Below are 16,440 nucleotides of genomic sequence, written 5' to 3'. Positions count from 1 at the left end.
ACCATCATATAAAAACAATCAAAATAAAATTACGTTCACAGAAGTGTAGCCTACCTCGGAGGCCCACCAGAACAAAAACTACACAACCAAAAAAACAATAACAAATAAAATTAAAAATACTAAAACTAAAAAGAAGAGCACCATCTTCAAGAATAACATAATAGCCGATGAGACTAAATGAAAAAGAACCCAACCTGGTGGGTAATTGGACGGAGCAACTCCCAAGAGAGGCCGACAGGCCAAAAATGCAAAACAAAACTAAAATTGGAGGGGAGCCACCGCCGGAACCACCAGGAAAGGAATTCAAGGGCTAAAATCTATATATAGCGACTGAGGAGAAAACCGACCCGAAAGAACAGAAGGAGTTGCCTCATGATGCGACATGGCTGACGGGGGCCGTGGCGTCAAGAAGATCCCAATATTTATGAAAATAGGAGACCAAAACAGCCATAAACAGATCAAACCCCACAAGAAGATGGTACTTAACTTAGAGATGGAAAAGGTGCTCCGAAGCCATTGTAGATGATAGTAAAAACAATCCAAAAAAGACGAGCACACAAAAAGCGAACGCATATCACGTGCTAGAAAATGGAATGAAGTAGGTGGCGCTGGTGCCGCCGTCTGAAGCCCGGTGTTGAGGTGGGAGCTGTAGCGGCTCACCGCTCTTTTACGAGGTTTTGATAGGAGAGATCTTTCGAGTATATTTCCGTGGTAGTGGTATTTCACTCACCCTTCATTATACCAGCGTCTTCTAAAGGCGATGGACTGGGGGTAAATGCCCAGCTTTCTGAAAGCTCTTTTCTCTGGTATATCTAGCATTGTTATACCTAGAAATTCGTGCTGTAATGGAATTTCACCGCTGACAGGACTGAACTCAGAAATCCTTGTTTTTCACAAAGAAGTAATTATGTAAAGCAAATTATTGAGTAATTTTTGCCATCAGTCGAATAATCATGATCATGGCAACGTTCAAACTTATTGCTGTCCACATGTCTATCAATAGAACAGAAGTATAGGGCAGTCATTGGCTAACAAATCTCTGTGGCAACCAGGCAGCCAATCAGGTTTTAGATGTATTCTGTCTGAGAAAGATCGTTCTGCTCACGTGAAGCTGACGATGACGTAAGTGTGTGGGTGTGTTTTGAATACAGAATGTAGTTTTTAAGTGTATGTATTTTGCTGATTATATGAAGAATAGAATGAATTCCTTCTCATTATTATGAGTGCCAGTTTTGTTGGTTCAGAGATTCTTCTGCAACAAAAGCATTTTTTTTTCTTTACTTCAGAAGATATTTAATGCTGTGTTGACATACCTTCGAAACAAAATTCATCTCTTTAATCTCTCGAGGAGTGTTAATCCATTTCTGTTTACCTGCCGGTCACTTTCTTTATAGTCCATGCAACTGACGACAAATTTTTTTTTTTGTCTTCCAAAGATGTATTACCTGTACTGCACATTTTTTAAAACATTAGGAACACACACACACACACACACACACTCACTGTGTACATATGTGCTAATACCTGTTGTTTAAAGAGACTCAAATTATTAGTATCTTTTCTTGAGAGAGAGAGAGAGAGAGAGAGAGAGAGAGAGAGAGAGAGAGAGAGGAGGAGAGAGAGAGAGAGAGAGAGAGAGAGAGTATAAAATGATTTGTTTAACCAGACCTCTGAACTCTTTTTAGGGTTCTTCTCGGGCTAGAGGAAAGAATGGGGAAAGAGTACATAAAAATTAAGTAGTTAACTAAATAAATAAATAATAAAAAAAGGGGAATTAGAAAAAAACAATCGAGAGAAACAAAAAAAAAGGGGAAGATTATATTTTACTTATCAATTTAATTTTTGTTTAGGAAGAGAATGATATTATTAATTGAAAATTGTTACCTTCTGCTAGAATATCCTTTATTGATTTATTTTGTAAATAAGTCTTTCTTTCATGATGCCATCTGGGACAGTCCAATCAAGATGTGTTTGATTGTTACTGGATGTTACATCTTTCACAAGTTATTGGGTTTTGTGTGCGGAGTTGACATCAGATGACCATGTGTGAGTCTGGAGTGTCTATTCTGAGTCTTGTTAAAATAACCTCATTGATTCTTTGCTTCTGGGTAGAAGAATGCCATTTTTTAACTGTTCTTAATTTGTTTTAGTTTGTTTTGTGGGGGTATATTTGTCAATCATTTTGCCAATCCCCTATAAATTAAAGGGTTTAACTGATGCTAGCCAGTCTGATATGGGTGCTTTTCATAGTAGTTGGGGGGGATTGTACAAGCCAATTTTGCAGCTTTATCTGCTCTCATTACCCTCAATGCCTACATGGGCTGGGATCAACAAATTTGAATTTGAAGGCCGTTTGTAATTAACTGATGTATTTCCCGTTGTATATTTGGACAAGGTGATTATTTGATTTAAATGATCCTATTGCTTCAGTTGCACTTCTCGAGTCGCTCAATATGAGTGCTGAAGGAATTCCTTTTTATAATCTTGAGAGCCAATTGTATGGCTGTTAATTCTGCTGTAAATACTGATGATATTAGAGGAAGGCCCATTTGGATAGTTTTATCACTTGAATAGGCTGATGAGCCCACTCCACCTTCATTTTTGGATCCATCTGTAGATTATGGAAGGGATTACCCTTCCGTCTTATGTGTTCCATGGCATGTTGATGATACATTTCTGTATTTGGACATATATTTCTTTGAAAGATATGATAAATATGTGCATAGTTTTGCCCTTTTTAGTGTCCATGGTGTGACCGGTTATTTCTTGGGTAAATTTGGGTATCATGTTATGTAAATTCAATAGATGATTAGTTTTTTAGTAAATGAGTTTTGATTTGGGTTATTATTTGTATTTTGATTGAAATTTATTTGATGCAGAGATGTGCCTGCTTGAAGGGATAAGCCTCTTCTTAAAGTAATTAGATCTCTGTAATATTTTAGAGCAGCTGGCCTGCCTCTGCTAGAATAGACACAGTTGGAGATGAGTGGAAGGCTCCTGTACATATCGTACTCCCTCGTGATGTAAAGCATCTAGAGATTTTAAAGTTGTTTCTGAGGCAGTTGAATAAATTGGACAGCTATAATTTATAACTGATAGTACTGTTGCATTGTATAACATTAACATTGTGTCTCATCCTGCACCCCATTTGGTGTGTGAGATTTTCTTTAATAAAGTAAGGGCTTTTAGATCCTTTTGGCTTTGATATATTTGACATGATCTTTCCAATTTAAATGTTGGTCAAAAATTATACCCAAATATTTAACACTATTGCACATGTTTATCTCTTCATTATAAAGATATAACTTAATGGTTTGTTGTTTCAACCATCTTTTGTCTTTGTAGAAGACAATGCCATTTGTTTTGTTACTGACAACTTGAAGCCCTCACGGAATTGGTCCAAGTGGTTATATTTTTGTTGTTATATTAAGTATTCTTTGAGCATGTCTCAAAGAATAACTGAATAATAAATTACAAAATCATCCACATACAAACTATTTTGTGCGCCCTCAGGCAGGTTCATGAGTAATGTCATCTGTCAAGCAGGGCAAATAAGATGCAGCTCAAAACACTGCCTTGGGGATACCTCCTCTTGCACGTAGCAATTTGAATATGTATTTTTATCAGATTTGAAATGTACGATTTGTTAGAAAATTATTGATAAATATTGGAAGGTGACCTCGAATATTGGACCTGTGGAGTTTCTGCATAATATTGTATCTCCATGTGGTATCATATGCTTTTTCTATATCAAAAGAAAATAGCCACTTCAACTTTCTTTTCAAATCCTTTTAATATGATCTTCTATTTGAGTTAACTGGGTCTAGTGTAGATCTACCAGCTATTGATCGATTGGGTAGGTGATAAAATTGAGTGTTTTGTTATGACTTGTTAATCTCAAACTAACCATTTTTCTCAACAGTTTGCACAAGCAACTTGTTAGAGATATTGGCCTATAATTGGTAAGGGGTTGCTGGGTCTTTTTTCCTGGTTTACTGATGGGTATGATTATTGCATGTCTCCATTTAGTTGGGAAGACATGCGTTAGCCATATGCTATTATATAATTTTAATAAGAATTCTTTAGCTAGTGTGGCTAAATTCTGGATCATTTCAAAAGAAATCATATCATGCCCTGGAGCTGATGATCGACATGATTTTAGGGCAAAATTAAGTTCGTTCATATTGAATTCTTGCCATAATCAAGGTCCTCATCAGTTTCAAAATTAAGTGTATGATTTATTTTGTGTTCCTAATTCTTTTGAAGTGTTCATCTAAATTAGAATAAGCACTAATATCTTCTATATGTTTGGCTAATATATTTGAAATATCTTGTAGGTTATGATTTAGTTTGCCATTATAGTATTGGGCTTCTAGGTGGTCTTACATGTTTACCATTGATTTTACGGATTTTGTGCCATATTTCCTTAATTGAAGTATTTGGTGACAATTCCGATATATAATTTTTTCCATGACTGAGCTTTTCGAATATTATTGTTTTCGAAATTTTGCATTATATTTATTGAAAAGTGGTTTAATGTGATCAATAGTTATACTTATAACTATTATCTTGTTTAGTTTGTTTATATTACAAGGGCCTTTATTAAGGGTGTTTAATCTGGACTTTAGTCTACTCAAATTCGTGCCAGTGTGTGTTTGGTTGGATTAAGAGATAAATTATTAGACCACCATGGAACAGGATATATTAGGGGTTGAAGAAGTTTTGGGGATGCATTTATCTGCAGCACTGATTACAAAACTGGAAAAGAAAATCATTGTGACATTATTGTTTTGATTTAATGGGAAGGGAGGATATTTCTAGTTTGTAAATTTGTATTTATCCCAATCAGCTTTCAGTAAGTTATATTTTATGGGAAATGATTGTTTTGGTTGTTCAAATAATTCAAAACAATTGGAAAGTGATCACTAGTATATGAGTCGTCTAGGACATTCCATTCCAGTCTCAACTAATTCCAGTGAACATATTGAAATATCTATTGAGGAGAAGGTTAAATGAGTTTTGAGAAATACGTTGGTGAATCACTTTCATTCAGGCAATGTAAATTCTGAACATTTATGCAATTCTCAATGTTTGAGCCGGCCAAGTTACTAGCATGCTGTCCACAATGGGTTATGGGCATTAAAAGCCTGCACTATTAGTAGGGCCATTTACATTATTTACTATTTGTGGTAAATCACTAAAAAGTTTGAGTTAAAATTTGGCTGATTATATAGATTTATTATGGAGACAATTTGATTGTCTGGCATATACAATTTGATTGCAGTTATTTGATATGACAGTGATGTTATATTTAGGGGTTTAAGTTGAATCGTTATGAACATATAGCTGTTCCTGCTTGCCAATCCACTATTGGTGAGTGGCAAGCTAATTTATAGTTTCTAAAGTCCTTAGGAGTTTGTACCAATATGCTGTAGACATATGCAAACAGGTTTATGTTCCTTTAGTATTCTCTGGATTTCACTAGCCGAAGCCGAAGAAAATCCATTCATGTTCCACTGAATTATTTTATTGGTCATTGTTTGAAGGGGATTGGCGTTAGATTTTGTAAGTTAATTGATGATTTAGCTACATCCATGAACATTTTAAGAGAGTTTGTGTTGCTTGTGGTTTCTTTGCAGCTAGGTTTGATTGCTGAATATTTGATGCATTGATCGGTTCTTCTTCATATTTCCTTATTAGGAAATCTATTTGAGTTTTGATCATGTTTTTCTTTTAGTTTTAAGGATTCTGAGCATAGTTCGCCATCTTGATGGAATGTTAAAGGCATTTCTGAACCTATTAAAGTTATTATGAAATTTCGGGTTATATTTTTTCATTTTTGTTAGGTAAACGATTGTACGTAACTGATAAAACATTTTCATTTTTGTTAGGTAAGCGATTATGCGTAATGATAAAACACTCTTGACATCCATAAAGATAAATCATGTTCTGAGTGTTGAAGGAATGGTTCTAATCTCTGGGTCCCATCTATGCTCCATTACTGGATGTTGTAATATTTTTTGTGAGAATTTCTGGTATAGGCATACTGGATCTCCGATGTGCTGGTACAAAATTTTGATTTGAATTTTTAGGTTTGTGTTATTACTATTCTTTGGTCTTGTTGAGGTTGATTTGATGTGTTGTAATTTGATTAATTTTATGGGTTTTGGTTCTTCAGTGGGATGTTTAACTGAAAGTTTCTGCATTGATTTTTGATGAGAATGCAGAAGAGTTAGTTGATTTATCCATATTTGGGGAATCGTTATTTATATTTGTCTTGGATTGTGAACACTATGGATTTCCACTTGTGATGCAGTTAATGTAATCTGTTTCTGATTAATGGGTGAGACTGGATTTTGCTAGATCGATCTATGAATGGAATGTTAGGTTTTTTTCCCTTGGGGAGTTCTATCACCACTTTCCTTTTTTATTATGGTTATTTTGTCAATTAAGTTTTCTGGATGATGTTAATGCATTATGAGTTTCCAGATCTGGATTATTAACCTCTGTTGATTTTCCATATCATTGGAATTGTTTCTGAGCGATTAACCGCTTGTTACTGGGGAGGCCTGTTGCAACTGTACTCTTGGGCTTTTATGAATAGTAGAGGAGGGGAGAGGTGTGTCACATCTATTCTGTGTTGAGATTCTTTATGTTTATTATGAGTTGTTACAATATTTGAATATGAATGGAGTTTTGCTGGGTCATTGATTCCTCTCACCTTCAGTTCGAGTTTGGCTTAGGTAACAGCATACCAGTTCTGTCCATTAACATTTGTAATTCTGTATAATATTGATAAAATATACAGTCTTTAGATTTAGCATGATGATTTAATTTGCAATTTACACATTTGAAGGTTTGCATTTTCCAATTTGTTGTGTGGTTTTCAGAACATACAGCATATAGCGTTATTTCTACATCTTTGGTTGAATGGCCATATTTTTTGGCAGTTAGGAGAGCATTGAGAGGTTTAGGGACAAAGGGGCGAACCTCTATTCAGTCCAAATTTTTATTTTTCGTGGATTTCGGTTTGTAAATTTTATTTTTGACTATTTTAATATGTTTGTTGCATCCCTTCTACTTGGGACAGCATATAATTCCAAGTCATGTATGTTATTGTATCTTAGTTTAAGGGAGTCAATTAGATTTGTTTTGATGGTAGCTCTTTTCATCATTGTCTGGGAGCATTACTGTGCCTTGTGTATAATTAAGTGTTTCATGGCTGGTTACTGTTACTTTTATTTCATTTATGTTGGTTATTTGTAGAAAAGTTGTTGATTGGGCTTTGGTTGTTGTTTGTATTAGCCATTCATTGTTTTTGATATGCCTACATTCCATGTCTTGTGTGGGGTGTATATTTAATAATCTGTTCTCTAACATGGCTGGTGAGATCTGTTTTTCTGCTTTTAATATTAAAAATCTGGACCAATTGTCTGGTCAAAATATGTTCAAAAATGAACTAGTGTTGGATTTAGTCGATAGTTATTTCTTTTTAATTTTTTCATTCATCCGGTGATGAGCTGTCTTGTGTTGATGGGGTTTTAGGGATTACTTGTTTCTATTTTAGAGCATTTGTCCTTAATGTATGGTTCCAGTGTTATAATACTGAGCTTACCAATTTGTTGGTTATTTGTTTCTTTTTCTTTTTGACTTTCTAGACTCTTGAGTCTTTTAGTGATTGATATTTTACTTGGAACAGGATGTTCCGTTGTAGCATTTCTATCTATGTTAAGGAGATTAGGAGTGACGTTCCATTTAGTCATCGACTGTGCCAAATTTTACCATCATGGGGTCAGGGGTACTAATATCCTCAAGACTACTTTTTCAAAAAAGATATATAAAAAAAAAAAAATTAATAAATCTTGAAAAGATATCATTGGCTTTTTATGAAGTTGGATGTTCCACTAATGGCACAAGTGAACTGACTCCCAAATGTCAGCGTCCTACCCTACTCCAAGGGGATGGCACATCATGATTAGTATGGCCCAAGTGTAAGCAAAACCGCTTGCTAGGTTGAGTGTATTGTAACCAATACAGTCATCCCATCCTAGCAATCACAATATGGGCTAACCGGACAGAAAGCCGAGAGTCCTATTCCTAGAACCAGGCCCCCTGAACTGGTCCAGCTCCACAGAATAGTTCCGCCTGAAAAACCAGGTCTGAACATTATCAGGTAGTTGATGGTTCTACCAGTTCCACTATTTAGCTTCAGATTCAACTTCACTCCATGCCCTGATATGTTTTCCTTAGTTTATTAATTTTGGTAATTTTGAAAAGTGGAAAAATCCACGAAATTATTCCTAAAGCGTATTTATATATATGTGGACACTTGGGATCAAACTTAGGAAAAATAGATCCCTAGGTTCAGAGCCCCCTCCTGCCAAGTCAGAGGTTGAGAGAAGAGAGAGCTGAGAGAGAGAGAGAGAGAGAGAGAGAGAGAATTATAAAGGGCTGTAAGGCTTGGCAGATGTACAATTATCTTATTATTCTGAGATTTTTTGTTATTTTTGGGATTTTCTAGATTTTTTGTTATTTTTGGGATTTTCTAAGGTCAATTCTTGGGATTTCTAAAGAAAAATAATTTGAGTAGCAGCACACACCCAAATGACCTGCTCTCAACAAAATTTTTTTGGTTTTTAGAGCTTTTTGGTTTCTAGAATTTTGGATGAAGGATTGTGTACCTGTAGTTATTATTTCTATTTGAAGTTTCAAGATAATATATTTGTTTCTTTCAAATGGTAAATCACAGATTTTGAACTGGATACAGTGAATTATCAGACCAATGACTATTAGTGATCCATAACTTTAGAATGGAGATAACTCAGGATTTTATGTTTTTATAATAATGAAAAGTAGATGAATGTTCACTGAGCATAACCAATTCCTTTCATCGTTTTGTAGGCGAGTAAATGATTGCTTTTAAGGACATAAAATGATAACTATAAAGTTCTCATGTTCTCAGAAGTTTTCAAATGGCTGAATTAGGGGTTTGTCATTGCTCTTTCCCTGTAGAAATGTAGACCTTGACATCAGTGTTTGTCACCATTTTTGCCAGCTCATATTAGTTCCCCATATGCCTATTCTTACTTAGGCCAGTCAGAAACCAATATTCAGAATGACAAGATCCAACATGATTAGTTTTTATATAAATCAGTATAAAATTTTATAATTACTATTCAGTTATATCTTGGGCACAATATGCATAAACATTGTTACCTTGAAAACAGTCTGTAGCCATCATAAGAGAAAACCCTTGACTAGCTGATAGGCCATTAGTTTGTGTAGGGACATGCTGATAACTCAGTTATGCCATGGTATTCTAGTTTTCAGGCATGAGAGCTGTTGAAGGAAACAAACCTTCAACAAATTTTTTCTCAACCATTTCCTCTCCATTTCAAGTTCAGGGACTTATTACAAGTACATTTTTGTAATTATTGAATTTTTTCTTCAGTGTGTTGTAGTATCTGAACATATAAGATTTGTAGTTTTCTAAATTTCATATTTACAGTGCCCACCTTGTTTTGTTATGTAGTTGTGCTATGTTTTGCAATTATTCATTTGTTGTTTTTACAGATTTCAAGATCAAAAAGATTACATTGAAGAAATAAGTAATCAATTACACAGGAAGATTTTTCCAAGAAAAAAGTCGGAGCGATGTCTTCCAATCATACTTTATAGCACTATTTCTTCTAATACATTTAAGAGAGTTATATAACTCAAATTGTGATATTAGTCAATAAATGGTGATATTACTGTTATTAAAGTTTTTGCCAGCTAAGTATTGGTGCAATATATGACATTGAGTAGTTATTTTTTATTTTTATGATTTTTTTTATTAAACAGTATTAATATTTAGATTATTGATCAAGTTACTGGTTCCTCTAAACTTTATTTTTGTATCCCAGAAATTGTATTTTACAATGCAATTTAGTTGCAATTTCATATGAGAATTACAAAGATTAATATAGTGCAGTACAAATATCACTAGTATTGCGTCTTGGGCAATTTACTATCGATTTGGAATTCTCAAGCCCACAAAAAATTCTAGTTTGTAGAGTCAGGTTTTTAATATTGGCTGACTATTTGTATTCAGTATTTACTGAATAATGTTAAAAAAGACATTTTAAATATATGTATAAAAAATTAATGTTTCATAGATACAGTGAGGAGTGTAGAAATTAGTTTAATTACAATTAGAGAATTTGATTATTGCTACTTTTCCTTTATTATGCAGCAGATTAAAGATAGTATCATAAATCACAGTCTGTAATTCTGTAACCTGCTAGCATGGACAAATAATGTTTGTAAAATCACTGCCTGCTTATTTTAACTTCTTGTAAGTAATTTTCATCAACGCAACTCATAATTTTTTGTTCTATAAACATAGCATGCCGCCTATGAGTAATTTTTCTCTTTTTACTAGTGAAATATTTATTTACCTAATTATGTTATTCACCCCAAATTATTAGGAATACATCATGCAAATCTTAGTGTCATAATGAATACTAGAAGTGAGCAAATATTCAATGTACATTGAACAGTAAGATGTGTTTTTTCTGATGAACATTATTTGCAGGATGCAAAATTATGTTGTTCATATATCTCTTGTGAAATAGTTTTATGAAGTCCTGTTTAATTTATTCCTCCAGTAACTGATTAAGATTGGTCATAGGCATATTAAATCAAGAGCTTTGTCACTTATGGAATTACCTGCATATCATGTCAATTAAATTGATGGTCTGCCTAAATTACTTAATAATGTCAGTTGCTCTTAAATATCATATCACACATTGTGTATTTGCAAAACTACATTACACTACTTTTCAGATTGACTAGGTTTCTTCTGCTATTACTTCAAGAACATATTCCTGTAAGGGTGACACTTAAATTATAGAGGATACTAAAGGTTTATGGCACCATCCCATCAGTCTTCATCTGCCTTCTTTGTTTTTTTTGTCTTAGCACTACTGTGTAAGCAACAGTGCAAGAACCTGTTTTATTTTGTTTTGCTTGTTTTACAAATTGCTTGTATTTATGACATGAAAGAGGGAAATAAATACACCGTCGATGTGATAATTGAGATTTCGGCGTACAGTTTATTTCTTTAGTCATCTCAATTAATTGACAGTGAGAAGTGCTTGATTTCAACCGAGCTTAATGATAGTTTTTTGATTATTTTTTAACAGTTGTTGTTATTATTATTATCATTGCTAAGTGTAGTTTATTTTGCTGGAGATTTAGATGCAGAGGCACTGTAATTGATTTAACCAAGTACAGTGCAGTATGGCATTTACTCATACATATATAACTGTGACTAATGTAAATCTCTCCAGAGTTTTAATTACTAGTTACTTAAGTAAGCTTGATTGGCATTCTTTATAACAGTGATTGATATAAATTCTCTCTCTCTATCTCTGTGATGCAGTTTTCATTAGTAATAGTGAATTTACCCAGCTAAGTCTGGCACTTGGTCATATGTAACATGGATATAATTTTTTTTTTCTCTCTCTTTCTGAATACAGTTTCTCTTAGTAACAGTGAATTTAACTAAGTAAACCTGGCATTTACTCTGATATGATGAGTCTTTATTTCAGTTCAGCAAGGATAGATTTAAGCTCCAGTTTCATGTTGTATTTACATAACAGCACATTGGAAGGGGGTTACATCAGCAGGAGTCGTAGGATGTGTTACAGTTTCTGTTTTGAAGTCATGTTTATATACTGTAGTACAGTATTGTAAGTTGGTGGTAGTAGCATCATTCATGTTTTTATTTGGAAAGCTGAATTTTTTTTTACATATTCTTTATGTTATTTGTGTGCCTGGTGCATTTTTTTTATTTGTAAAATCCATGTTCAAATTTGTGTAAGTTAGCATTGCCTAAGTTGAGAGCTGACCGTATGTTTTATGCTATAATTCTAATTTGCTGAATCAAATTTAGGAAAATATAATCCTCAGTTTTGATTTCTTGAATTTTCATCTTCTGAGATTTGTAACCATGTCACTTTCACAGTTTCTTGTAAATATTGCTTTCATGACCAGTAAATGGTTTCAGTATTTTTTCGTGCATCACATCCCCAAATTTCTTGTTGGATCATTGTTCTATAGAGTCAAGAAACTGCATCTTCTAATCTCTAAAGAGGTTATGCAATAGCTGTCAGGCAACATAAACAGCTGTCAGGCAACATCTTCCTACAGACACTGTTGAGGTTAGCTACTCTTGGATTGCATAATTCTTTTTATCCCCATCTATCACAAGACTAAGAATACACATCAGCAAAGGAAAAAATGTCTTGTTACTTTATTCTTTTCGTAATTTTTATATGGATTTTAATATTCCTTAGATGTTATAGATGATTCCATGAGAGGAAAATAAAATTAGCTAGAAGTTATTAAGGAACAGACAAATTAAGAGAATTATTGGAATTATAAGTTAGGAGAAAAACATGAATCACCTAATGAGGGGCCAGTGTATTCTGCCAGAGTGGACCAAATACAATGATTTTTGATCAATGTTATGTATTAATGGATTTATTGTTTAGGCATTAGTACTATTTTTGTTTAATGAAATTCACATGCTTTTTAGGGCTGGAAAGAAGAGTTTGCTTGTGGTAAATTCAGTATTATCAGCTGGTTAATGAGAAGTTGTAATTAAGTGTACATGTTAGTAAAGTGTCTGAATACATTAGAATCAGAAATAAGAGGTTTAAAGCAAAGTAAATGTAAGACAGTGAAGTAAGGCAAAACTGGCTAACAGCATACACGCATTTGGAAGACATTAACTGTTCCAGAGAGGGAATATCCAAGAAGCTTTTTTGATTTAATAATTTTTAGCTAAAAATAATTTGTCTGTTCTAATACTCACATAAAGAAAACCACCTTTTCTATTTGCTTTTTACCTTTCTCTCCAATTATTGGTACGGTAATTCTCAGTTTTTCTGTAATGTGATATTTTGTCTGAAAGGTATAAGTATGTGATATTCTATTTTGTATTTTGTTTTACAGTATTCTCATTTTATTAACATACAGAGCCATATACATGCACAGTATTCTTACAATAAATGTATAGTATCAGCACTGATACAGTACTATACATCTGTGGCAAAGACATTAGTTTTTGCTAATGTTAATGTTTTTTTGTTATGAGATACTCATATATGAAGGTAGATAGGGTGCTTCTTTTGTTTTCCATCTTTTCTTATAATTGCCTTATAGTACTACAGTAGTCTATATATTCATTTCAGTGTCATTATATGAAAGGTTATTTGTTTAATTTATTTTTGTTGCTGGCTCTCTACTATTAATTGTATAGAAATGAGAAAGGTTATGAATTTTGGAGTGTTATATTCAAATAACTTTTATATCAAGATTTCCAGTGGAAATATACTAAACCATGACACTGTTGAAAAAAAGATGAAAACATAATTATTACAGTGCAACTATTATTTTATTACAGTATGTTAGAATTAGATGGCCAACAGGATTGTAAGCAATACCCAGACACCAGGACAAAGGTTAATTTTGCCCTGCAGCATTAGACTTACTGGTAGAGATTTTTTGTTAATTCATAACTAATGATTATAACAGTTAGAGTTAAATTAGATAGGATATCTGGTTTGGTTGTTATGTATTTACATTTCAGTAGTTCCCCAGTAACTGAAATGTAAGAAATTTTTGTAACTGGCTATTAACATAATGGAATGAAAACCAGTAACTTGATTTTTTAAATTTATAATTAATTTATCTGAAGGTTGGCATGTTGAAGCTGTTGTGTAATGTACTTAAATCATTTTTGTACTCTCCAGCCTTTGAATGTTAAATTTTGCATTTTTTGTTTGTTATCGTGGGATTCCACTGAAACATTTTCACTGTTGTATGTTTATTTTAAAACTTTAATGTAATTTTTAAAAAATACATGAAAAATTTCACAATTTTGTACATGTCTTTTAGGTCATGATTTACAGTTTTTGGTAAAAATGTACTTCAGATATTGTTGATTGATAAAAAAAATATAAGATAAATTAACTGAACTAGTTGTTGTAATTGTGTGGAGAACTGATTAATCTTTTGGTGATTAAGTGAAATAATTTAAGAAAGCAAAGATGCTCAAACTCCAAATACAGGCAGTCCCTGGTTTATGACGGGTCCGGCTTATGACGTTCCGAGGTTACGACACTTTTCAAATATATTAATCAGAAATTATTTCCTGGTTTACGACGCATGTTCCAGGGTTACGACGCATCGTATGCCGATCCGACGGAAGAAAGATGGCTCCAAAACGGCAGAATAATAAAAATTTGGAGTTTTTTTTTATGAAAAACTCAATAAAAATGTAGTTTACATCGTTTTCAATACACCCAAAGCATTAAAAGTAAGATTTTCTTAGGATTTTTGACAATTTTCGACGATTTTTCGGTTTACGATGATTTTCGGTTTATGATGATTTTCGGTTTATGACATGGCGTAAAAACGGAACCCCTGTCGTAAACCGGGGACTGCCTGTAGTGCAGTTATTTACTTGACATAAAATACCCAGTAATCTTTGATAAATTTTCCAAAAGCAGTCCAGAAAAAGGCTGTATTTTCTTGTCAGTATTACTAAAGAATATTAGACTCCAGAAATTATTTGCCAGGTCTAAGTACCGGTAATATAGCGAAATATTTCAGAATTTGCATTTCTTAGCCTTAAGGTTTAGAAATTATAAAAAACTGCCTTTTAGTATTTTAATTTGGTGAGGTTATTGGAGTGGCTTTTTTATATGTTTCTTTGTTTGACAATGGAAAGTGAAAGGAATGTGTATTATTGGAAACATAATTACCAAATAGTAATTTTATGGATTTCTGGAAAATAGTTATTGTGGCCCCCCCATAGTTTACTGTCATTATTAATTGGGTCTAACCTTCATGGTCTTTCTTTGGTCGCCCCATATAACTAGGCAATTTTAACTTAAAAGTATGGTGAATGGTAAGTGTAAAGTTTTAATAGTGGAAAAGTATGGTGAATGGTAAGTGTAAAGTTTTAATAGTGTGATCTTTTTTAATATTTTTATGAATATCTTACTCTTTTCATATAGATTTTTTTGGGTAAAGTGCTAGTAACCATCACTGTTAATACTTTTGTGTATGAAAGTAAAGGTTTTTTGGTAGGGTTTGTGTTTATATTGTTTTGGTTCATATACAATTTTTGTATTTGGTATATTCATGGTACTTTAGTGGCAGTATTTTTATATTTATGAGGATGAACAATCACATAGTATAAAGCTTATTTTTTATTGAGTGATGGCATTCATATGAATATTTTATGGTTGCAATATGGTGCACTTTTGTCCATATTTCTTTTGTATCTTTTATCTCTAAGATATGTTCTAATTTTAAGAAGTTTTACATTGATTCAGAATTTCTTACTCCAGATTATTAGTGCTGATTACAGAAGAACTGAAATGCTCTGTTATGGTAGGGCTGTTTTCTTGAGACAACCATAATATTTATTTTGTATGTGCTGTATATATATTACATTTTATTTGTAGAGTAATGTTTTGACTTTACACATAACAGTAAGCAAATGCTAAATGGTTTTGACAAATAACAGAATTTTGGGCAAGTAATCAAAATGTTTAATTTTTATTATCAAAGAGTGTGCACTTTAATGAGTAAGGTGAATTTACGCATGAACTTGTCTTTTGTGACTAATACTGTTGTGACATGAAAGGTTAATGTGGAAGTGTATTTATTAAATATTGTGTACTTAAGTTAGCTTATGAATTTGGCCATTTAGTTTTCCCATTTGTAAAGTTAACATATTCAGTGCTCAAATCTTCAACATAGCCTCTTTTGCATTGTCCTTTTGGAATTTGTTTTTCTATTTTACTTCTAGACAAAAGAATTAACGGCACAATTAATGGATAAATCAAATGACTTCATAAGAAACAGATACATGATGTGCTCAGCTTGACCTTCTTTACACTACTAATATTATGGTCTGCTTAAATTAACTAATGATAATGATAATAGTAATGGTGTAGATAAAAAAATATGCAATTATGTCAATAAATTTTATGATTGTGGATTTTTTGATCTACAATAGTTTAATCATGACGTGAATTTTTTTAGCAATGACGTTGTTGAGAAATATTTATGGTGCTGATGGTAATAAGTTATTTGCTCTGTTATACTATCAGGAGTGTTATAGAGGATATGAAATGAGAGTGAAGGAAAATTTTTATACAGTGCTTCATGCTTGCTTTAAAGGCACGTATCCACAGTTCATAATACAGTTAACATCCAACTCTGCACAGACTGTTCATATACTACTGTTTTAACTTCTTGGGGGTGGACAAGAAGAGAATTCTAATTGTTTTATAGCCAGATGTCATGACTCAAACTTTAAATGTTTATATTTGCAATCTTTGTAGTGTGTTTAGGAAAGGATGTGAATGCATATGT

The 16,440-nt window shown here is 32.9% G+C and overlaps 1 protein-coding gene across 2 annotated transcripts in view; it reads left to right on the top strand.

The window, feature by feature from the left end:
* The window catches only part of Gcn2 (eukaryotic translation initiation factor 2 alpha kinase Gcn2), an 87,466-nt gene extending 73,330 nt beyond the window's left edge, over positions 1-14,136 (top strand). For both annotated transcript variants that reach the window (XM_067107834.1, XM_067107835.1), the window contains one exon: positions 9,574-14,136. In XM_067107834.1, coding sequence (XP_066963935.1) covers positions 9,574-9,715 — 142 coding nt within the window. In that variant the 3' untranslated portion in view covers positions 9,716-14,136. The remainder of the gene's footprint in view (positions 1-9,573) is intronic.
* Positions 14,137-16,440: the final 2,304 nt, after the last annotated feature.

This window comes from Macrobrachium rosenbergii, chromosome 8 (assembly GCF_040412425.1).
Source record: "Macrobrachium rosenbergii isolate ZJJX-2024 chromosome 8, ASM4041242v1, whole genome shotgun sequence".
NCBI lineage: Eukaryota > Metazoa > Arthropoda > Malacostraca > Decapoda > Palaemonidae > Macrobrachium > Macrobrachium rosenbergii.
Note: the sequence above shows the minus strand (reverse complement) of the source record. Positions and strands in the feature narration are given on the sequence as shown.